The sequence below is a fragment of the Pongo abelii genome, chromosome 7 (genome assembly GCF_028885655.2).
Source record: "Pongo abelii isolate AG06213 chromosome 7, NHGRI_mPonAbe1-v2.0_pri, whole genome shotgun sequence".
In the NCBI taxonomy this organism is placed as follows: Eukaryota; Metazoa; Chordata; class Mammalia; order Primates; family Hominidae; genus Pongo; species Pongo abelii.
This window is the reverse complement of record NC_071992.2, coordinates 146137551-146156470: the sequence shown is the minus strand read 5'-3', so window position 1 is coordinate 146156470 and position 18920 is coordinate 146137551. Positions and strand designations below refer to the sequence as shown.

Below are 18920 nucleotides of genomic sequence, written 5' to 3'. Positions count from 1 at the left end.
TGGTCACATCAGGACTTTTACATGAACTGTTGAAAATTCTGTCTCTCTTCATTGAACATATTTAGAATGTTCAAAAACTGAATTCCATGTAGTTAGGAAGTCCTATTCCTATTTGTTATAATTGTAACAATACAATTATACTCTTAATTGTAACAATACAATTATACTGTTTTAGTTATTTTTAACTGTACAATTATTGACTATAGTCACCCTATTGTGCTATCAAATACTAGATCTTATTCAGAAATACTAGATCTTATTCAGTCTAACTATTTTTTTTGTACTCATTAACCATCCTCACCTCCCTCCTACCCCCTAAGACCCTTCCCAGCCTCTGGTAACCATCATTTTACTCTCTATCTCCGTAACTTCAATTGTCTTAATTTTTAGCTTTCATAAATAAGTGAGAACATGTAAAGTTTGTCTTTCTGTGCCTGGCTTATTTCACTTAATAACCTCTAGTCCCATCTATGTTGTTGCGAATGACAGGATCTCACTTTTTTTTTTTTTTTTGACACGGAGTTTTGCTCTTGTTGCCCAGGCTGGAGTGCAACAGTGTGATCTCAGCTCACTGCAACCTCTGCCTCCCCAGTTCAAGTGATTCTCCTGCCTCAGCCTCCCAAGTAGCTGGGATTACAGTCATGCGCTACCATGCCTGGCTAATTTTGTATTTTTAGTAGAGTGGGGTTTCTGCATGTTGGTCAGGCTGGTCTTGAACTCCTGACCTCAGGTGATCCACCCACCTCAGCCTCCCAAAGTGCTGGCATTACAGGCATGAGCCACTGCACCCAGCCAATCTCATTCTTTTTTATGGCTGAGTAGTGCTCTGTTATGTATATGTACCACATTTTGTTTATCTGTTCATTTGTTGATGGACACTTGCATTGCTTCCCAATCTTGGCTATTGTGAACAGTGCTGCAACAAACATGGGAGTGAAGATATCTCTTCAATATACTGGTTTTCTTTCTTTTTGGTGTATACCCAGCAGAGAGGTTGCTGGGTTGTATGGCAGGTCTATTTTTAGCTTTTTGAGGAAGGTCCAAACTGTTCTCCATAGCGGCTGTACTAATTTACATTCCCACAAACAGGATACAAGGTTCCTTTTTCTCCACCTTCTCTCCAGCATTTTTTATTACTTGTCTTTTGGATATAAGCCATTTTAACAGGGGTGAGATGATATCTCATTGTAGTTTCAATTTACATTTTTCTGATAACTAATAATGTTGAGGACCTTTTAATATGCCTTTTTTTCATTTGTATGTATTCCTTTGAGAAATGTTTATTCAACTCTTTTGCCCATATTTTAATCCGATTATTAGATTTTTTCCTATAGAGTTGTGTGGGCTCCTTATATTTCCTGGTTATTAATCCCTTATCAGATGGGCAGTTTGCAAATATTTTCTCCCATTCTGTGGGTTGTCTTTTTCTGTTGTTGATTTTTTCCTTTGCTGGAGGGAAGCTTTGTAACTTGATGAGATCCAATTTGTCTATTTTTGCTTTGGTTGTCTGTGCTTACGTGTATTACTTAAGAAATTTTTGCCTAGACCAATGTCCTGGAGAGTTTCCCCAATGTTTTCCTGTAGTAGTTTCACAGTTTAAGGCTCTAAATTGAAGGCTTTAATCTATTTTGATTTTATTTTTGTACATGATGAGAGAGAGTGGTCTAGTTTCAGTCTTCTGCATATGGATATCCAGGTTTCCCAGCACCATTTATTGAAGAGACTGTCCTTTCTCTAATGTATGTTCTTGGCACCTTGGTAAAAAATGAGCTCACTGTAGGTGTATAGATTTGTTTCTGGTTTCTTGATTTTTTTTCTTTGGTCTATGTGTCTGTTTTCATGCCAGTACCATGCTGTTTTGGTTACTGTAGCTCTGTAGTATAATTTGATGTCAGATAATATGATTCCTTGAGTTTTGTTCTTTTTGCTCAGGATAGATTTGGCTATTCTGGGTCTTTTGTGTTTCCATATAAATTTTAGGATTGTTTTTTCTCTTTCTGTGAAGAATGTCATTGGTATTTTGATATAATTTGCATAGAATCTGAATATTGCTTTGGATAGTATGGACCTTTTAACAATATTGATTCTTCCAATCTATGAACGTGGAATATCTTTCCATTTTTTGTGTCCTCTTCAGTTTCTTTCATCAATATTTTATAGTTTTCATTGAAGAGATTTTTCACTTCTTCAGTTAAATTAATTCCTAGGAATTTAATTTTATTTGTAGCTCTTGTAAATGGGATTACTTTCTTGATTTCTTTTTCAGATTCTTCGCTGTTGGCATATAGAAGTGCTACTGATTTTTGGATGTTGTTTTGTATCCTGCAACTTTAATGAATTTGTAACTTCTAATAGTTTTTTGTTGTTGGAATCTTTAGGTTGTTCCAAATAAAAGGCCACATCATCCACAAACAAGGACAATTTGACTTCTTCCTTTCCAATTTGGATGCCCTTTATGTTTTTCTCTTTTCCCCCCATTTAGTGAGTCTGTCATATATGACTTTTTATTATGTTGAGTTATGTTCCTTCTATACCCAGTTTTTTGAGGGGTTTTATCATCAAGGGATATTGAGTTTTATCAAATGCTTTTTCAGCGTTAATGGAAATGATCACATGGTTTTTGTCCTTCATTCTGTTGATATAATGTATCACATTGATTGATTTGTATATGTTGTACCATCCTTGCATCCCTGGGATAAATCCCACTTGGTCATGATAAATGATGTTTTCAATGTATTGTTGAATTTGGTTTCCTAGTATTTTGTCAAGGATGTTTCCATCAATATTCATCAGAGATATTGGCTTGTAGTTTTTTTTTTTGAAGTTTCTTTGTCCTGTTTTTTGTTAGGGTAATATTGGCCTCATAGAATGAGTTTGAAAGTATTCCCTCTTTGTCTATTTTTAAAAATAGTTTGAATAGGATTGGTATTAGTTCTTATTTAAATGTTTGGTACAATTCAGCATTGAATTCACTGGGTCCCAGGCTTTATTTACTGGGAGACTTTATTACGGCCTTGATCTCATTACTTGTTTTTGATCTGTTCGGGTTTTGGATTTCTTCAAGATTCAATCTTGGTAGGTTGTATGTTTCTGGGAATTTATCCATTTCCTCTAGATTTTCCAATTTATTGGTGTATAGTTGCTCATAGTAGCCGCCAATAATCCTTTGAATTCCTGCAGTATCAGTTGTAATGTTTTCTTTTTCATCTGTGATTTTATTTATTTGGGCCTTCTCTCTTTTTTCTTAGTCTGGCTAAAGATTTGTCTATTTTGTTTATCTTTTCAACAAAGCAACTTTCATTTCATTCATCTTTTGTATGGTTTTCTTTATTTTAACTTCATTTATTTCTGCTCTGATCATTATTGTTTTTTATTTTCTACTAATTTTGGGTTGGGGCTGCTCTTGGTTTTCTAGTTCTTTAAAATGCATCATTAGGTTATTTATTTGAAGTTTTTCTTCTGTTTTGATGTAGACACTTATAGCTATAAATTTCCCTCTTTGTACTGCTTTTGCTGTATCCCATGGGTTTTGGTATGTTTGCATTATCATTTGTTTAAAGAAATGTTTCAATTTCCTCATCAATTTCTTCATTGACCCATTGGTCATTCAGGAGCATATTGTTTAATTTCCATGTGTTTGTATAATTTCTAAAATTGCTCTTGTTATTGATTTATAGTTTTATTCCATTGTGTTCAGAGAAGATACATTATATTATTTCAACTTTTTGAGTGTTTTAAGACTGGTTCTGTGACCTAAAATATGATCTATGCTGCAGGATGATCCATGTGATGAGGAGAAAAACGTGTATTCTGCATCCACTGGATAAAATGTTCTGTAAATACCTATTAGGTTCATTTGTTCTATAGTACAGATTGAGTCCAAAGTTTCCTTGTTGATTTTCTGTCTGGGAGATCTGTCCAATGCCGAAAGCGAGATGTTGAAGTCTCTAGCTATTTTTTTTTTTTTTTTTTTGAGATGGAGTCTAGCTCTGCCGCCCAGGTTGGAGTGCAGTGGCGCCATCTCCGCTTGGCCCACTGCAAGCTCCGCCTCCTGGATTCACGCCATTCTCCTGCCTCAGCCTCACGAGTAGCTGGGACTACAGGCGCCCACCACCATGCCCAGCTAATTTTTTTTTGTATTTTTAGTAGAGACAGGGTTTCACCGTGTTAGCCAGGATGGTCTTGATCTCCTGACCTCGTGATCTGCCCCGCTCGGCCTCCCAAAGTGCTGGGATTACAGGCGTGAGCCATCGCGTCCGGCCTGAAGTCTCTAGCTATTATTGCATTGGGGTCTATCTCTTTAGCTCTAATCTGAATCTAAATCTATTTTGTCTGATAGAAGTATAGCTATTCCTGCTCTTTTTTGGTTTCCATTGACAAGAATATATTTTCCATTCCTATGTTTTTATTCCATGTGTATCTTTCTAGGAGAAGTGTATTTCTTGTAGTAACAGATCATTGGATCTTTTTTTTAATTAATTCAACCACTCTATATCTTTAGATTGGACAGTTTAGTTCATTTACATTTAATGTTATTACTAATAAGTGAGACTTTTGGTATTTTATTTTTTGTTTTCTGGTTGTTTTGTGATCTTCTGTTTGTTCTTCATTTTCTTCTTCCTTTTAGTGAAGGTAATCTTCACTGACGGTATATTTTAATTTCTTGCTTTTCATTTTTTGCTTATTCATTGTATGTTTTTAGATTTGAAATTACTATGAGGATTGCAAATGCTGTCTTATAACTCATTATTTTAAATGGATGAAAACAGTGATTGCATAAACAAACAAACACAAACAGAAAACTAATAAAAACTCTACACTTTAACTTTGTCTGCCTGCTTTTTAACTGTTTGTTGTTTGTCTTTATGTCCTATGGTACTATGTCTTGAAAGTTGTAGTTGTTTTTGATTGGTTTATTGTTTGGCCTTTCTACTTAAAGTAAGAGTAGTTTACACACCACAATTACAGTGTTATAATATTCTGTGTTTTTCTGTGTGCTTCCTACTACCATTGAGTTTTGTACCTTCAGATGATTTCTTCTTGCTCATTAACATCATTTTCTTTCAGACAGAACAACTCCCTTTAGTATTTCTTGTAAGACAGGTTTGGTGTTGATGAAATCTCTCAGTTTTTGTTTGTCTGGGAAGGTCTTTATTTCTCCTTCATCCTTGAAGCATATTTTTTTTGCCAGATATATTATTCTAGGGTAAAAGTTTTTTTCCCTTCAGCACATTAAATATGTCATGCCACTGTCTCTTGGCCTATAAGGTTTCCAGTGAAAAGTCTGCTACTAGACGTATTGGAATTTTATTGTTTGTTATTTTTTCTTTTCTTTTGCCACTTTAGAATTCTTACTTTATACTTGATATTTGGGAGTTTTATTATCAAATGCCTGAGGTAGTCTTCTTTGGGTTAAATCTGCTAGGTGTTCTGTTACCTTCTTGTACCTTGTACTTGAACATTGGTATCTTACTCTAGGTTTGGGAAGTTCTCCCTTTGCATAAACTTTCTACACCTATCTGTTTCTCAATCTTCTCTTTAAGGCCAGTAACTCTTAGATTTGCCCTTTTGAGGCTATTTTCTATTGCCGTTTTGAGGCTATTTTCTACATCTTGTAGCATGCTTCATTCTTTTTTCTTTTGTCTCCTTTGACTGTATGTTTTCAAATAGCCTGTTTTCAAGATCACTAATTCTTCCTTCTGTTTGATCAATTCTGTTATTAAGAGATGCTGATGCATTCTTCTGTAGGTCAATGTATTTTTCAACTCCAGAATTTCTGCTTCTTTTTAATTATTTCAATTTCCTTAAAAAATTTATCTGATAGAATTCTGAATTCCTTCTATGTGTTATCTTGAATTCCTTTGAGTGTCCTCAAAACAGCTATTTTGAATTCTTTGTTTGAATCATTACATATTTCTGTCTCTCTGGGATTGGTCCCTGGTGCCTTACTTAGTCCATTTGGTAAGGTGATGTTTTCCTGAATCATCTTTTTTTAAATTCAAAATTACATTTTATTGCAGAATTTAAAAATAATTTTCCTTCTAGGCTTCCTGGACTGGTAACTTACATTTTCTTTCTTTCTTTTTTAAATTATATATATATATATATATATATATATATATATATATATATATAAATATATAAAATTATTTTTTTATATATATTTTCTTTTTTTATACTTTTATTTTAAGTTCAGGGGTACATGTGTAGGTTTGTTATATAGGTAAACTTGTGTCATGGGAGTTTGTTGTACAAATTATTTTATCACCCAGGTATTAAGCCTAGTACCCATTCGTTATTTTTCCTGATCATCTCCCTCCTCCCACCCTCCATACTCTACCTTCCAGTAGGCCCCAGTGTGTGTTGGTCCCCTCCATGAGTCTATGTGTTCTCATCATTTAGCTCCCACTTATAAGTGAAAACATGTGGTATTTGGTTTTCTTTTTTTTTTTTTTTTAATTTATAAAGAGAAGAGGTTTATTTGGCTCGTGATTCTGCAGGCTGTACAGGCATGGCACCTACATCATCTTCTGGTGAGGCTTCAGGAAGCTTTTACTCGCTGCAGGAGGTGAAGAGGGAGGGGGTGTGCCTAGTTTTTCTGCTCCTGGAGAGAGTTGTCTGCATTTGCACCCTGCATTCCCTCTTCTCTCATTCTCATTTAAACTCAATATGATCAGTCTTTTGTACCCATCACACCACCAAAACCACACCGGTCAGGCTCACCAGTATCCTCTCTTGCCAAATCCAGTGGTCAGATCTCAGTCCCTATCTTGACTGATCAGCAGCTTTTGATACAGTTGACCATTCCATCCTCCTTGAAATAGTTTCTTCTCTTGGCTTCTGGAACATCACTGTCTTTGCTTTTTCTCTTCTCTCACTAGGTTCTCCTTCTCAGTTCCTTTTGTTGGCTCATTTTCTTTTCTTTTCCTTTTTTTTTCTTTTTTTTTTGAGAGATGGAGTCTCACTCTATCACCCAGGCTGGGGTGCAGTGGTGCGATCTCAGCTCACTGCAGCCTCCGCCTCCTGGGTTCAAGCGCATCTCTGTTGGCTTATCTTCACTTGGTCACTGTGGAGTGCCCCCGGGGGTGGCCCTTGGGCTTGGCCTCTTCTCTGTCTCCTCATGCCCTGGCCATCTCATATCATCCATTTACTGACAACCCTCAATTTATATTTCCAACCCACACCTTTCCCCTGAGTTCCATGCTCAGATATTCAACCATCTACTTGACAAGTTTCCTTAGACATCTAATATACATCTCAAATATGACAAGCCCAAAATCGAACTGCTGCTTTTCTCCCTAAAAGAGCCATCCTCATTTCAGTGGACAACAATTTCATCTTTCCATCTTTTAGGGCTTAAACTCTGGAGTCATTCTAAATTCTCTTTCTCTCACGCTGCACCCACTCTGTTAGCAAACCATGTCAGCTGTGCTTTCACAATAAATTAAGAAACAACTACTTATTCAATTCATCAAATTCATGTTGGTCCGGGACAGAAGACCTGTTCTTTCTCTTAGAATCATTTCATAACTGAGCCTCCTGCTTATAGTCTTCCTCCTGTGGTATGTTCTCAAAGCAGTAACCAGAGTGATCATTTTAAAAGCTGTAGTAATGTGTCATTCTTCTGCTCAAAAACCAGGAAAGGCTTCCTGTTTTACTCAGAGCTTAGAAAGGCCTACAGGATTCTGTGTGACCCAACCTTCAGACCCTGCAGACTTCATCTCCTGCTCTTTTCCACCCCTTCATTCTGCTTCACCTCACTGAGCCTACTCCTCAGATATAAAGCACACTTTGGTCTCAGAGCCTTTCCACTGCTTCCTCCAGGCAGGACACCTTCCTTCATGTATCCCATTGTTTTCATCTCTTCTTCAGGTTTCTATTTAGATGTCACCTTGTCAAACAGGCCGTTTGACAGCCTTATATAAGATTATAATCTCCTGCCTGTCTCCTCCCACCGTCATACTTGGCTCTCTCCCTTTTATCCTTCCTTGTTGCTCTTCAATAGCGTAGGTGGCCATCTGAGTTATTACCATGTCTGTTCTCACTAGGAACTTGCTTCCATGAGGGCAAGGATGTTATCTCTTTTGCTCACAGCTATTTCTTTTCTTTTTTTTTTTCTTTTATTATTATTATTATACTTTAGGTTTTATGGTACATGTGCGCAATGTGCAGGTAAGTTACATATGTATACATGTGCCATGCTGGTGCGCTGCACCCACCAACTCGTCATCTAGCATTAGGTATATCTCCCAATGCTATCGCTCCCCCCTCCCCCCACCCCACAACAGTCCCCGAAGTGTGATGTTCCCCTTCCTGTGTCCATGTGTTCTCATTGTTCAATTCCCACCTATGAGTGAGAATATGCGGTGTTTGGTTTTTTGTTCTTGCGATAGTTTACTGAGAATGATGATTTCCAATTTCATCCATGTCCCTACAAAGGACATAAACTCATCATTTTTTATGGCTGCATAGTATTCCATGGTGTATATGTGCCACATTTTCTTAATCCAGTCTATCATTGTTGGACATTTGGGTTGGTTCCATGTCTTTGCTATTGTGAATAATGCTGCAATAAACATACGTGTGCATGTGTCTTTATAGCAGCATGATTTATAGTCCTTTGGGTATATACCCAGTAATGGGATGGCTGGGTCGAATGGAATTTCTAGTTCTAGATCCCTGAGGAATTGCCACACTGACTTCCACAAGGGTTGAACTAGTTTACAGTCCCACCAACAGTGTAAAAGTGTTCCTATTTCTCCACATCCTCTCCAGCACCTGTTGTTTCCTGACTTTTTAATGATTGCCATTCTAACTGGTGTGAGATGGTATCTCATTGTGGTTTTGATTTGCATTTCTCTGATGGCCAGTGATGGTGAGCATTTTTTCATGTGTTTTTTGGCAGCATAAATGTCTTCTTTTGAGAAGTGTCTGTTCATGTCCTTCGCCCACTTTTTGATGGGGTTGTTTGTTTTTTTCTTGTAAATTTGTTGGAGTTCATTGTAGATTCTGGATATTAGCCCTTTGTCAGATGAGTAGGTTGCGAAAATTTTCTCCCATTTTGTAGGTTGCCTGTTCACTCTGATGGTAGTTTCTTTTGCTGTGCAGAAGCTCTTGAGTTTAATTAGATCCCATTTGTCAATGTTGGCTTTTGTTGCCATTGCTTTTGGTGTTTTAGACATGAAGTCCTTGCCCATGCCTATGTCCTGAATGGTAATGCCTAGGTTTTCTTCTAGGGTTTTTATGGTTTTAGGTCTAACATTTAAGTCTTTAATCCATCTTGAATTGATTTTTGTATAAGGTGTAAGGAAGGGATCCAGTTTCAGCTTTCTCCATATGGCTAGCCAGTTTTCCCAGCACCATTTATTAAATAGGGAATCCTTTCCCCATTTCTTGTTTTTGTCAGGTTTGTCAAAGATCAGATACTTGTAGATATGTGGCATTATTTCTGAGGGCTCTGTTCTGTTCCATTGGTCTATATCTCTGTTTTGGTACCAGTACCATGCTGTTTTGGTTACTGTAGCTTTGTAGTATAGTTTGAAGTCAGGTAGTGTGATGCCTCCAGCTTTGTTCTTTTGGCTTAGGATTGACTTGGCGATGCGGGCTCTTTTTTGGTTCCATATGAACTTTAAAGTAGTTTTTTCCAATTCTGTGAAGAAAGTCATTGGTAGCTTGATGGGGATGGCATTGAATCTGTAAATTACCTTGGGAAGGATGGCCATTTTCATGATATTGATTATTCCTACCCATGAGCATGGAATGTTCTTCCATTTGTTTGTATCCTCTTTTATTTCCTTGAGCAGTGGTTTGTAGTTCTCCTTGAAGAGGTCTTTCACATTCCTTGTAAGTTGGATTCCTAGGTATTTTATTCTCTTTGAAGCAATTGTGAATGGGAGTTCACTCATGATTTGGCTCTCTGTTTGTCTGTTATTGATGTATAAGAATGCTTGTGATTTTTGCACATTGATTTTGTATCCTGAGACTTTGCTGAAGTTGCTTATCAGCTTAAGGAGATTTTGGGCTGAGACAATGGGGTTTTCTAGATATACTATCATGTCATCTGCAAACAGGGACAATTTGACTTCCTCTTTTCCTAATTGAATACCCTTGATTTCCTTCTCCTGCCTAATTGCCCTGGCCATTACTTCCAACACTATGTTGAATAGAAGTGGTGAGAGGGGGCATCCCTGTCTTGTGCCAGTTTTCAAAGGGAATGCTTCCAGTTTTTGCCCATTCAGTATGATATTGGCTGTGGGTTTGTCATAAATAGCTCTTATTATTTTGAGATACGTCCCATCAATTCCTAATTTATTGAGAGTTTTTAGCATGAAGGGTTGTTGAATTTTGTCAAAGGCCTTTTCTGCATCTATTGAGATAATCATGTGGTTTTTGTCTTTGGTTCTGTTTATATGCTGGATTACATTTATTGATTTGCGTATATTGAACCAGCCTTGCATCCCAGGGATGAAGCCCACTTGATCATGGTGGATAAGCTTTTTGATGTGCTGCTGGATTCTGTTTGCCAGTATTTTATTGAGGATTTTTGCATCAATGTTCATCAAGGATATTGGTCTAAAATTCTCTTTTTTTGTTGTGTCTCTGCCAGGCTTTGGTATCAGGATGATGCTGGCCTCATAAAATGAGTTAGGGAGGATTCCCTCTTTTTCTATTGATTGGAATAGTTTCAGAAGGAATGGTACCAGCTCCTCCTTGTACCTCTGGTAGAATTCGGCTGTGAACCCATCTGGTCCTGGACTTTTTTTGGTTGGTAAGCTATTGATTATTGCCACAATTTCAGCTCCTGTTATTGGTCTATTCAGAGATTCAACTTCTTCCTGGTTTAGTCTTGGGAGGGTGAATGTGTTGAGGAATTTATCCATTTCTTCTAGATTTTCTAGTTTATTTGCGTAGAGGTGTTTGTAATATTCTCTGATGGTAGTTTGTATTTCTGTGGGATCGGTGGTGATATCCCCTTTATCATTTTTTATTGCATCTATTTGATTCTTCTCTCTTTTTTTCTTTATTAATCTTGCTAGCGGTCTATCAATTTTGTTGATCCTTTCAAAAAACCAGCTCCTGGATTCATTTATTTTTTGAAGGGTTTTTTGTGTCTCTATTTCCTTCAGTTCTGCTCTGATTTTAGTTATTTCTTGCCTTCTGCTAGCTTTTGAATGTGTTTGCTCTTGCTTTTCTAGTTCTTTTAATTGTGATGTTAGGGTGTCAATTTTGGATCTTTCCTGCTTTCTCTTGTGGGCATTTAGTGCTATAAATTTCCCTCTACACACTGCTTTGAATGCATCCCAGAGATTCTGGTATGTTGTGTCTTGGTTCTCGTTGGTTTCAAAGAACATCTTTATTTCTGCCTTCATTTCGTTATGTACCCAGTAGTCATTCAGGAGCAGGTTGTTCAGTTTCCACATAGTTGAGCAGTTTTGAGTGAGATTCTTAATCCTGAGTTCTAGCTTGATTGCACTGTGATCTGAGAGACAGTTTGTTACAATTTCTGTTCTTTTACATTTATTGAGGAGAGCTTTACTTCCAAGTATGTGGTCAATTTTGGAATAGGTGTGGTGTGGTGCTGAAAAAAATGTATATTCTGTTGATTTGGGGTGGAGAGTTCTGTAGATGTCTATTAGGTCCGCTTGGTGCAGAGCTGAGTTCAATTCCTGGGTATCCTTGTTGACTTTCTGTCTCGTTGATCTATCTAATGTTGACAGTGGGGTGTTAAAGTCTCCCATTATTAATGTGTGGGAGTCTAAGTCTCTTTGTAGGTCACTCAGGACTTGCTTTATGAATCTGGGTGCTCCTGTATTGGGTGCATATATATTTAGGATAGTTAGCTCTTCTTGTTGAATTAATCCCTTTACCATTATGTAATGGCCTTCTTTGTCTCTTTTGATCTTTGTTGGTTTAAAGTCTGTTTTATCAGAGACTAGGATTGCAACCCCTGCCTTTTTTTGTTTCCCATTTGCTTGGTAGATCTTCCTCCATCCTTTTATTTTGAGCCTATGTGTGTCTCTGCACGTGAGATGGGTTTCCTGAATATAGCACACTGATGGGTCTTGAGTCTTTATCCAATTTGCCAGTCTGTGTCTTTTAATTGGAGAATTTAGTCCATTTACATTTAAAGTTAATATTATTATGTGTGAATTTGATCCTGTCATTATGATGTTAGCTGGATATTTTGCTCATTAGTTGATGCAGTCTCTTCCTAGTCTCGATGGTCTTTACATTTCGGTATGATTTTGCAGTGGCTGGTACCGGTTGTGCCTTTCGATGTTTAGCGCTTCCTTCAGGAGCTCTTTTAGGGCAGGCCTGGTGGTGACAAAATCTCTCAGCATTTGCTTGTCTGTAAAGTATTTTATTTCTCCTTCACTTATGAAGCTTAGTTTGGCAGGATATGAAATTCTGGGTTGAAAATTCTTTTCTTTAAGAATGTTGAATATTGGCCCCCACTCTCTTTTGGCTTGTAGGGTTTCTGCCGAGAGATCCGCTGTTAGTCTGATGGGCTTCCCTTTGATGGTAACCCGACCTTTCTCTCTGGCTGCCCTTAACATTTTTTCCTTCATTTCAACTTTGGTGAATCTGACAATTATGTGTCTTGGAGTTGCTCTTCTCGAGGAGTATCTTTGTGGCGTTCTCTGTATTTCCTGAATCTGAATGTTGGCCTGCCTTGCTAGATTGGGGAAGTTCTCCTGGATAATATCCTGCAGAGTGTTTTCCAACTTGTTTCCATTCTCCCCGTCACTTTCAGGTACACCAATCAGACGTAGATTTGGTCTTTTCACATAGTCCCACATTTCTTGGAGGCTTTGCTCGTTTCTTTTTATTCTTTTTTCTCTAAACTTCCCTTCTCACTTCATTTCATTCATTTCATCTTCCAGGGCTGATACCCTTTCTTCCATTTGATCGCATCGGCTCCTGAGGCTTCTGCATTCTTCACGTAGTTCTCGAGCCTTGGTTTTCAGCTCCATCAGCTCCTTTAAGCACTTCTCTGTATTGGTTATTCTAGTTATACATTCTTCTAAATTTTTTTCAAAGTTTTCAACTTCTTTGCCTTTGGTTTGAATATCCTCCCGTAGCTCGGAGTAATTTGATCGTCTGAAGCCTTCTTCTCTCAGCTCGTCAAAGTCATTCTCCGTCCAGCTTTGTTCCGTTGCTGATGAGGAACTGCGTTCCTTTGGAGGAGGAGAGGTACTCTGGTTTTTAGAGTTTCCAGTTTTTCTGCTCTGTTTTTTCCCCATCTTTGTGGTTTTATCTACTTTTGGTCTTTGATGATGGTGATGTACAGATGGGTTTTTGGTGTGGATGTCCTTTCTGTTAGTTTTCCTTCTAACAGACAGAACCCTCAGCTGCAGGTCTGTTGGAGTACCTGGCCGGCCACGTGAGGTGTCAGTCTGCCCCTGCTGGGGGGTGCCTCCCAGTTAGGCTGCTCGGGGGTCAGGGGTCAGGGACCCACTTGAGGAGGCAGTCAGCCCGTTCTCAGATCTCCAGCTGCGTGCTGGGAGAACCACTGCTCTCCTCACAGCTGTCAGACAGGGACATTTAAGTCTGCAGAGGTTACTGCTTTTTGTTTGTCTGTGCCCTGCCCCCAGAGGTGGAGCCTACAGAGGCAGGCAGGCCTCCTTGAGCTGTGGTGGGCTCCACCCAGTTCAAGCTTCCAGGCTGCTTTGTTTACCTAAGCGAGCCTGGGCAATGGCGGGCGCCCCTCCCCCAGCCTCGCTGCCGACTTGCTGTTTGATCTCAGACTGCTGTGCTAGCAATCAGCGAGACTCCGTGGGCGTAGGACCCTCTGAGGCAGGTGCGGGCTATACTCTCCTGGGGCACCGTTTCCTAAGCCGGTCGGAAAAGCACAGTATTCGGGTGGTAGTGGCCCGATTTTCCAGGTGCCGTCTGTCACCCCTGGAAGGGGAACTCCCTGGCCCCTTGCGCTTCCCGAGTGAGGCAATGCCTCGCCCCTGCTTCGGCTGGCGCACGGTGCGCTCACCCACTGACCTGCGCCCACTGTCTGGCACCCCCTAGTGAGATGAACACGGTACCTCAGATGGAAATGCAGAAATCACCCGTCTTCTGCGTTGCTCGCGCTGGGAGCTGTAGACCGGAGCTGTTCCTATTCGGCCATCTTGGCTCCTCCCCCCCGGTATTTGGTTTTCTGTTTCTGTGTTAGTTTACTAAGTATAATGGCTGCCAGCTCCACTGGGAGCTGTTCTTGATCTTGTTCTTTTTTTGGCTGCATAGTATTCCATGAGGTATATATACCACGTTTTCTTTACCTAGTCCACAGTTGATGGGCATTTAGGTTTATTCCATGTCTTTGCTATTGTGAATAGTGCTGCAATGAACATATGCATGCATGTGTCTTTGTTATAAAATAATATCTATTCCTTTGGGTATATACCCAGTAATGAGCTTGCTGGGTCAGATGGTATTTCTGTCTTTAGGACTTTGAGGAATCACCGAACTGTTTTTCACAGTGGTTGAACTAATTTACATTCCCATCAACAGTGTATAAGCATTCCTTTTTCTCCACAACCTTGCCAGCATCTGTTATTTTTTGACTTTTTAATAATTCAGACTTGTGTGAGATGATATCTCATTGTGGTTTTGATTTGTATTTGTCTAATGATCAGTGATGTTGAGCTTTTTTTTTATACGATTGTTGGCCACATGTATGTCTTCTTTTGAAAGGTGCCTCTTCATGTCGTTTGCCCACTTTTTAATGTTTTTTTTTCTTGTAAATTGGCTCAAGTTCCTTATAAATGCTGGATATTAGACCTTTGTCAGATTCATAGTTTGCAAAAATTTTCTCCCATTCTGTAGGTTACCTGTTCACTCTGTTCATAACTTCTTTTGCTGTGCAGAAGCTCTTAAGTTTAATTAGATCTCATTTATCAATTTTTGCTTTTATTGCAATTGCTTTTGGCATCATCGTGAAATCTTTGCCAGTTCCTATGTCCAGAATGGTATTGCCTAGATTGTCTTCTAGTGTTTTATTTTTATAGTTTCGGGTTTTACATTTCAGTCTTTTCTTCATCTTGAGTTGATTTTTGTATATGGTGTAAGGAAATGGTCCATTTTCACTCTTCTGCCTATGGCTAGCCAGGTATCCCAGCACCATTTATTGAATGAAGAAGACATATATGCAGCCAACAATGCAATCTTGGGCCTTCACCAACTTGCCCTCACTTTCTTCTGACCTCATCTTCTTTCCTTTCTACCTCACATATTCCAGGCATGCATTGCTTCCAAATCTTTGCACTTGCTGATTTCTGTACCTGGAATTCTTTTCTCCACATAATGTTCATTGTTTATACCCTGCCTCCTCTACATTATTGTTCAAATGTCACTTCTCAGTGTGGCTTTCTCTGTGAAACTGCAAACACCAACATATTCTCTACCACTACTCATATCATCTTAACATAAGCCCCGCCTTCCCTCTGGCCCTTTAGTTGATGACAGTATTGAGCCCTTCCTTCTTCCTGTTATTTAGAGTATCCCTGGGTTAGAGGTGAGGAGATACCCAGGCTTTCCTACTCCAACAATAAGGGGCAATGAGTTTCACAGCAGTCCCTCAGTCAGAAGCCCAAATTGTCTTAAGAATTCCAAAGTTGGAAGCCAGGTGTGGTGGTGTGTGCCTATAATCCCAGATGCTAGGTAGGCTGAGGCGGGAGAATCACTTGAGCCCAAGAGTTCAAGATCAGTCTGGGCAACATGGCAAGACCCTGTCTCAAAAACAACAAAAAAATGAACTCAAAGTTGAGAAAGTTATAATCTAGTCACTATTTTAAGTTAAGACCTGCTAATCTCATATGTAGATCTTTTCCTTGAGGGGAAATATCAATAATTGGTGAGAGTTTAACCATTTTCTTCCCCTCCCAACTGATGCTCTCCTTTCATCTCCTCCTAGCAACATGCCCTCCATGTTGGAACGCATTAGCAAAAATTTGGTCAAAGAGATTGGAAGCAAAGACCTGACACCTGTCAAATACCTATTGACTGCCACCAAATTACGTCAGTTTGTTATATTACGAAAGAAGAAGGATTCTCGTTCATCATTTTGGGAACAATCTGACTATGTTCCAGTTGAATTCTCCCTCAATGACATCCTGGAGCCAAGTTCTTCAGTCCCAGGTATTGTCAGCCGAGGCCAAGGAGGTGAGGGGTGAAAAACATGGGTGGTCAGAAAAAGATGGCCCACCATCCAAAGATAACTGAGCACCCAGAAAGGAGCTCTCAGGACTAGCCTTGCCTATAGGCAAGGGGCAAGAAACGAAGACAAACTGAGAATCCTACTAAATATCTGGATGTAGGCATTCATTAGGTCATTTAATATTTGTATCAGGTTCATGAGGTGAGGATATTATCCCCATTTTACATAAGAGTAAATAGAAGGTTATAAAATTATCTGTTCAAAGTTATGTACCTAGGGGGCTGGGCACTGTGGCTCATGCCTATAATCCCAGCGCTTTGGGAGACTGAGGTGGGCAGATCACTTGAGGCCAGGAGTTCGAGACCTGTCTGGCCAACATGCCGAAACCCTGTCGCTATTAAAAATACAAAAAAAAAAAAAAATTATCCAGGCATGGGTGGTGCACTCTACTACCCGAGTAGTCCCAACTACTCGGGAGGCTGAGGCTCAAAAATTGCTTGAGCCCAGAAGGCGGAGGTTGCAGTGAGCTGAGATTGCACCAATGCACTCCAGCCTGGATGACAGACAGAGTGAGACTCTGTCTCAAAACAACAACAACAACAACAACAAAAACAACAACAAAAAGCAAACAAAAAAACAGTTACGTCCCTGGGAACTGGTAGAACTGGGATACAAACCCAGGTCTGTCTGGCTCCACATCCCAAACATTTTCTGCCCCTGTGTGCTGCCCTCTGCAGCTGGGTGCTGCGCCTGCTGCAGAGGAGACAGTGTGCCTGGAAGGGTGATCCCAGGGGTCTTCTGGACACTGTACATTTGACACCACTATTTTTCAGGGTGAAGATTTTATCTCTGTCACACAATGCCCATTTAAACATTTGAATATTTTCCATCTGTAGTAATTTACATTCAAACATTAATTGATTAGTTTTCAACAGAGTTTAAATGAGTGGGAGGATTGGGGCAAAATAGGTCTTTGTTATTTCATTTTGCACACCAGCTGTTCTTGGCTAAACCTTTGAATTCTTGAATGAATTCTTGGCTAAACCTATGGTCATCTTTTCTTTCCCCAGAAACTGTTGTGACAGGACCGTTCCACTTCAGTGACATTATGATCCAGAAGCATAAGGCTGACGTGGGTGTGAATGTTGGTGTAGAAGTGAGTGTGTCAGGGGAGGCCTCTGTGGACCATGGATGCTCCCTCGAGTTTCAAATTGTTACCATCCCATCTCCAAACCTGGAAGACTTTCAAAAAAGGTGAGGCCATGGGAGAGGAAGGGGATGGATCATCAACATCCCAGGGGGTGTTTTCCTTGAACACAAAAATACATCTAGCAAGTGTTGCTGCAGGGATGAAAATCAAGATGATGACATCCCAGATTTTGCTACTCTTCTTGAGTATTCCTACCTCCCTTTACTCAAGCAATAGCTATTAGTTACCTAACAAATACTTATTACAGCAGTAACTACCCACTACTGTGTTGTTATATGTTGGGGATAGAATGAAAACAAGACAGATGTAAACACCTGTCATAAAGCAGCTTACATTTAGTGGAGACAAGGGATGGGCAGGGAGTAAGAAAATAAGCAATAAAAAATAAATTAACAAAGTATTAATTTAAGTGAGACAAAGACTCTAAAACTGTTTATTTAAATAACATGTACATTACTGTCTTGGGATTTATTTTTATTTTTTTCAGCTCTATTGAGATATAGTTGACAAATAGAATTGTGTGAATTTAAGGTATACAATGTGATGATTTGATGTATGTATATATTGTGAAAAGACCACAATAAAGTCAGTTAACATATCTATTACTTCACCTAGTTATCATTTTTTTGTGGTGAGAACGTTTAATATCTACTCTCTTAGCAAATTTCAGATACACGGTATAGTATTGTTAATTATAGTCTGTGTTCCCTTTGACCAACGTGCCCCATTTGCCTGACTTCCTAACCCCTGCTAACCACCATTATATTTTGTTTCTATAAGTTCGACTTTTTTAGGTTCCACATATATGTGAGATTATACAGTATTTGTATTTCTCTGTTTGACTTTTATTTAGCATAATGCCATCAAGGTTTATTCACGTTGTTGCAAATAGCAGGGTTTCTTTCTTTTTTATGGCTGAATAATATTCCACTGTATACACATACCACAATTTCCTTTTCCATTCATCTGTTGACAGGCACTTAAGTTGTTTTGGTGTCTTGGTTTCTGTGAATAATGCTGCAATGAACATGGAAGTGCAGATATGTCTTTGAGCTACTGATTTAGTTTTCATTGGCTGTATACCTAGAAATGGGATTGCTGGATCATATTGTAGTTCTAGTTTTAGTTTTTTGAAGAACCAACATACTGTTTTCCATGTGGCTATATCAATTACATTCCCACTAATAGCATACAAGGATTTCCTTTAATTCACATCTTTGCCAACACTTATCTCATTGTTAAAAGCCATCCAAACAGATGTGAAGTTATGTCTCATTGTGGTTTTGATTTGTATGTCCCTGATAAGTAATTTTGAGCACCATTTAATGTGCCTGTTAGCTTATTTGTACATCTTTTTTGGAGAAAATATCTATTTAGGTCCTTTGCCCATTTTCCCATTTTTTAAATCAAGATTTTTGTTTTTGTTTTTGCAATTTAGCTGTATGAGTTCCTTATATATTTTAGGTATTAACCCTTTATCAGGCATATGGTTTGCAAATATTTTTGACCATTCTGTAGGTTGCATTTTCACTCTGTTGATTGTTTCCTTTGCTGTGCAGA

At 38.9% G+C, this 18920-nt stretch overlaps 1 protein-coding gene across 1 annotated transcript in view; it reads left to right on the top strand.

Annotated features, from left to right (window-relative positions):
* The window catches only part of GSDMC (gasdermin C), a 41647-nt gene that overhangs the window by 913 nt on the left and 21814 nt on the right, over window positions 1-18920 (top strand). The window contains exons 2-3 of the mRNA XM_002819427.3: window positions 15908-16131; window positions 17221-17404. Coding sequence (XP_002819473.2) covers window positions 15912-16131; window positions 17221-17404 — 404 coding nt within the window. The 5' untranslated portion in view covers window positions 15908-15911. The remainder of the gene's footprint in view (window positions 1-15907; window positions 16132-17220; window positions 17405-18920) is intronic.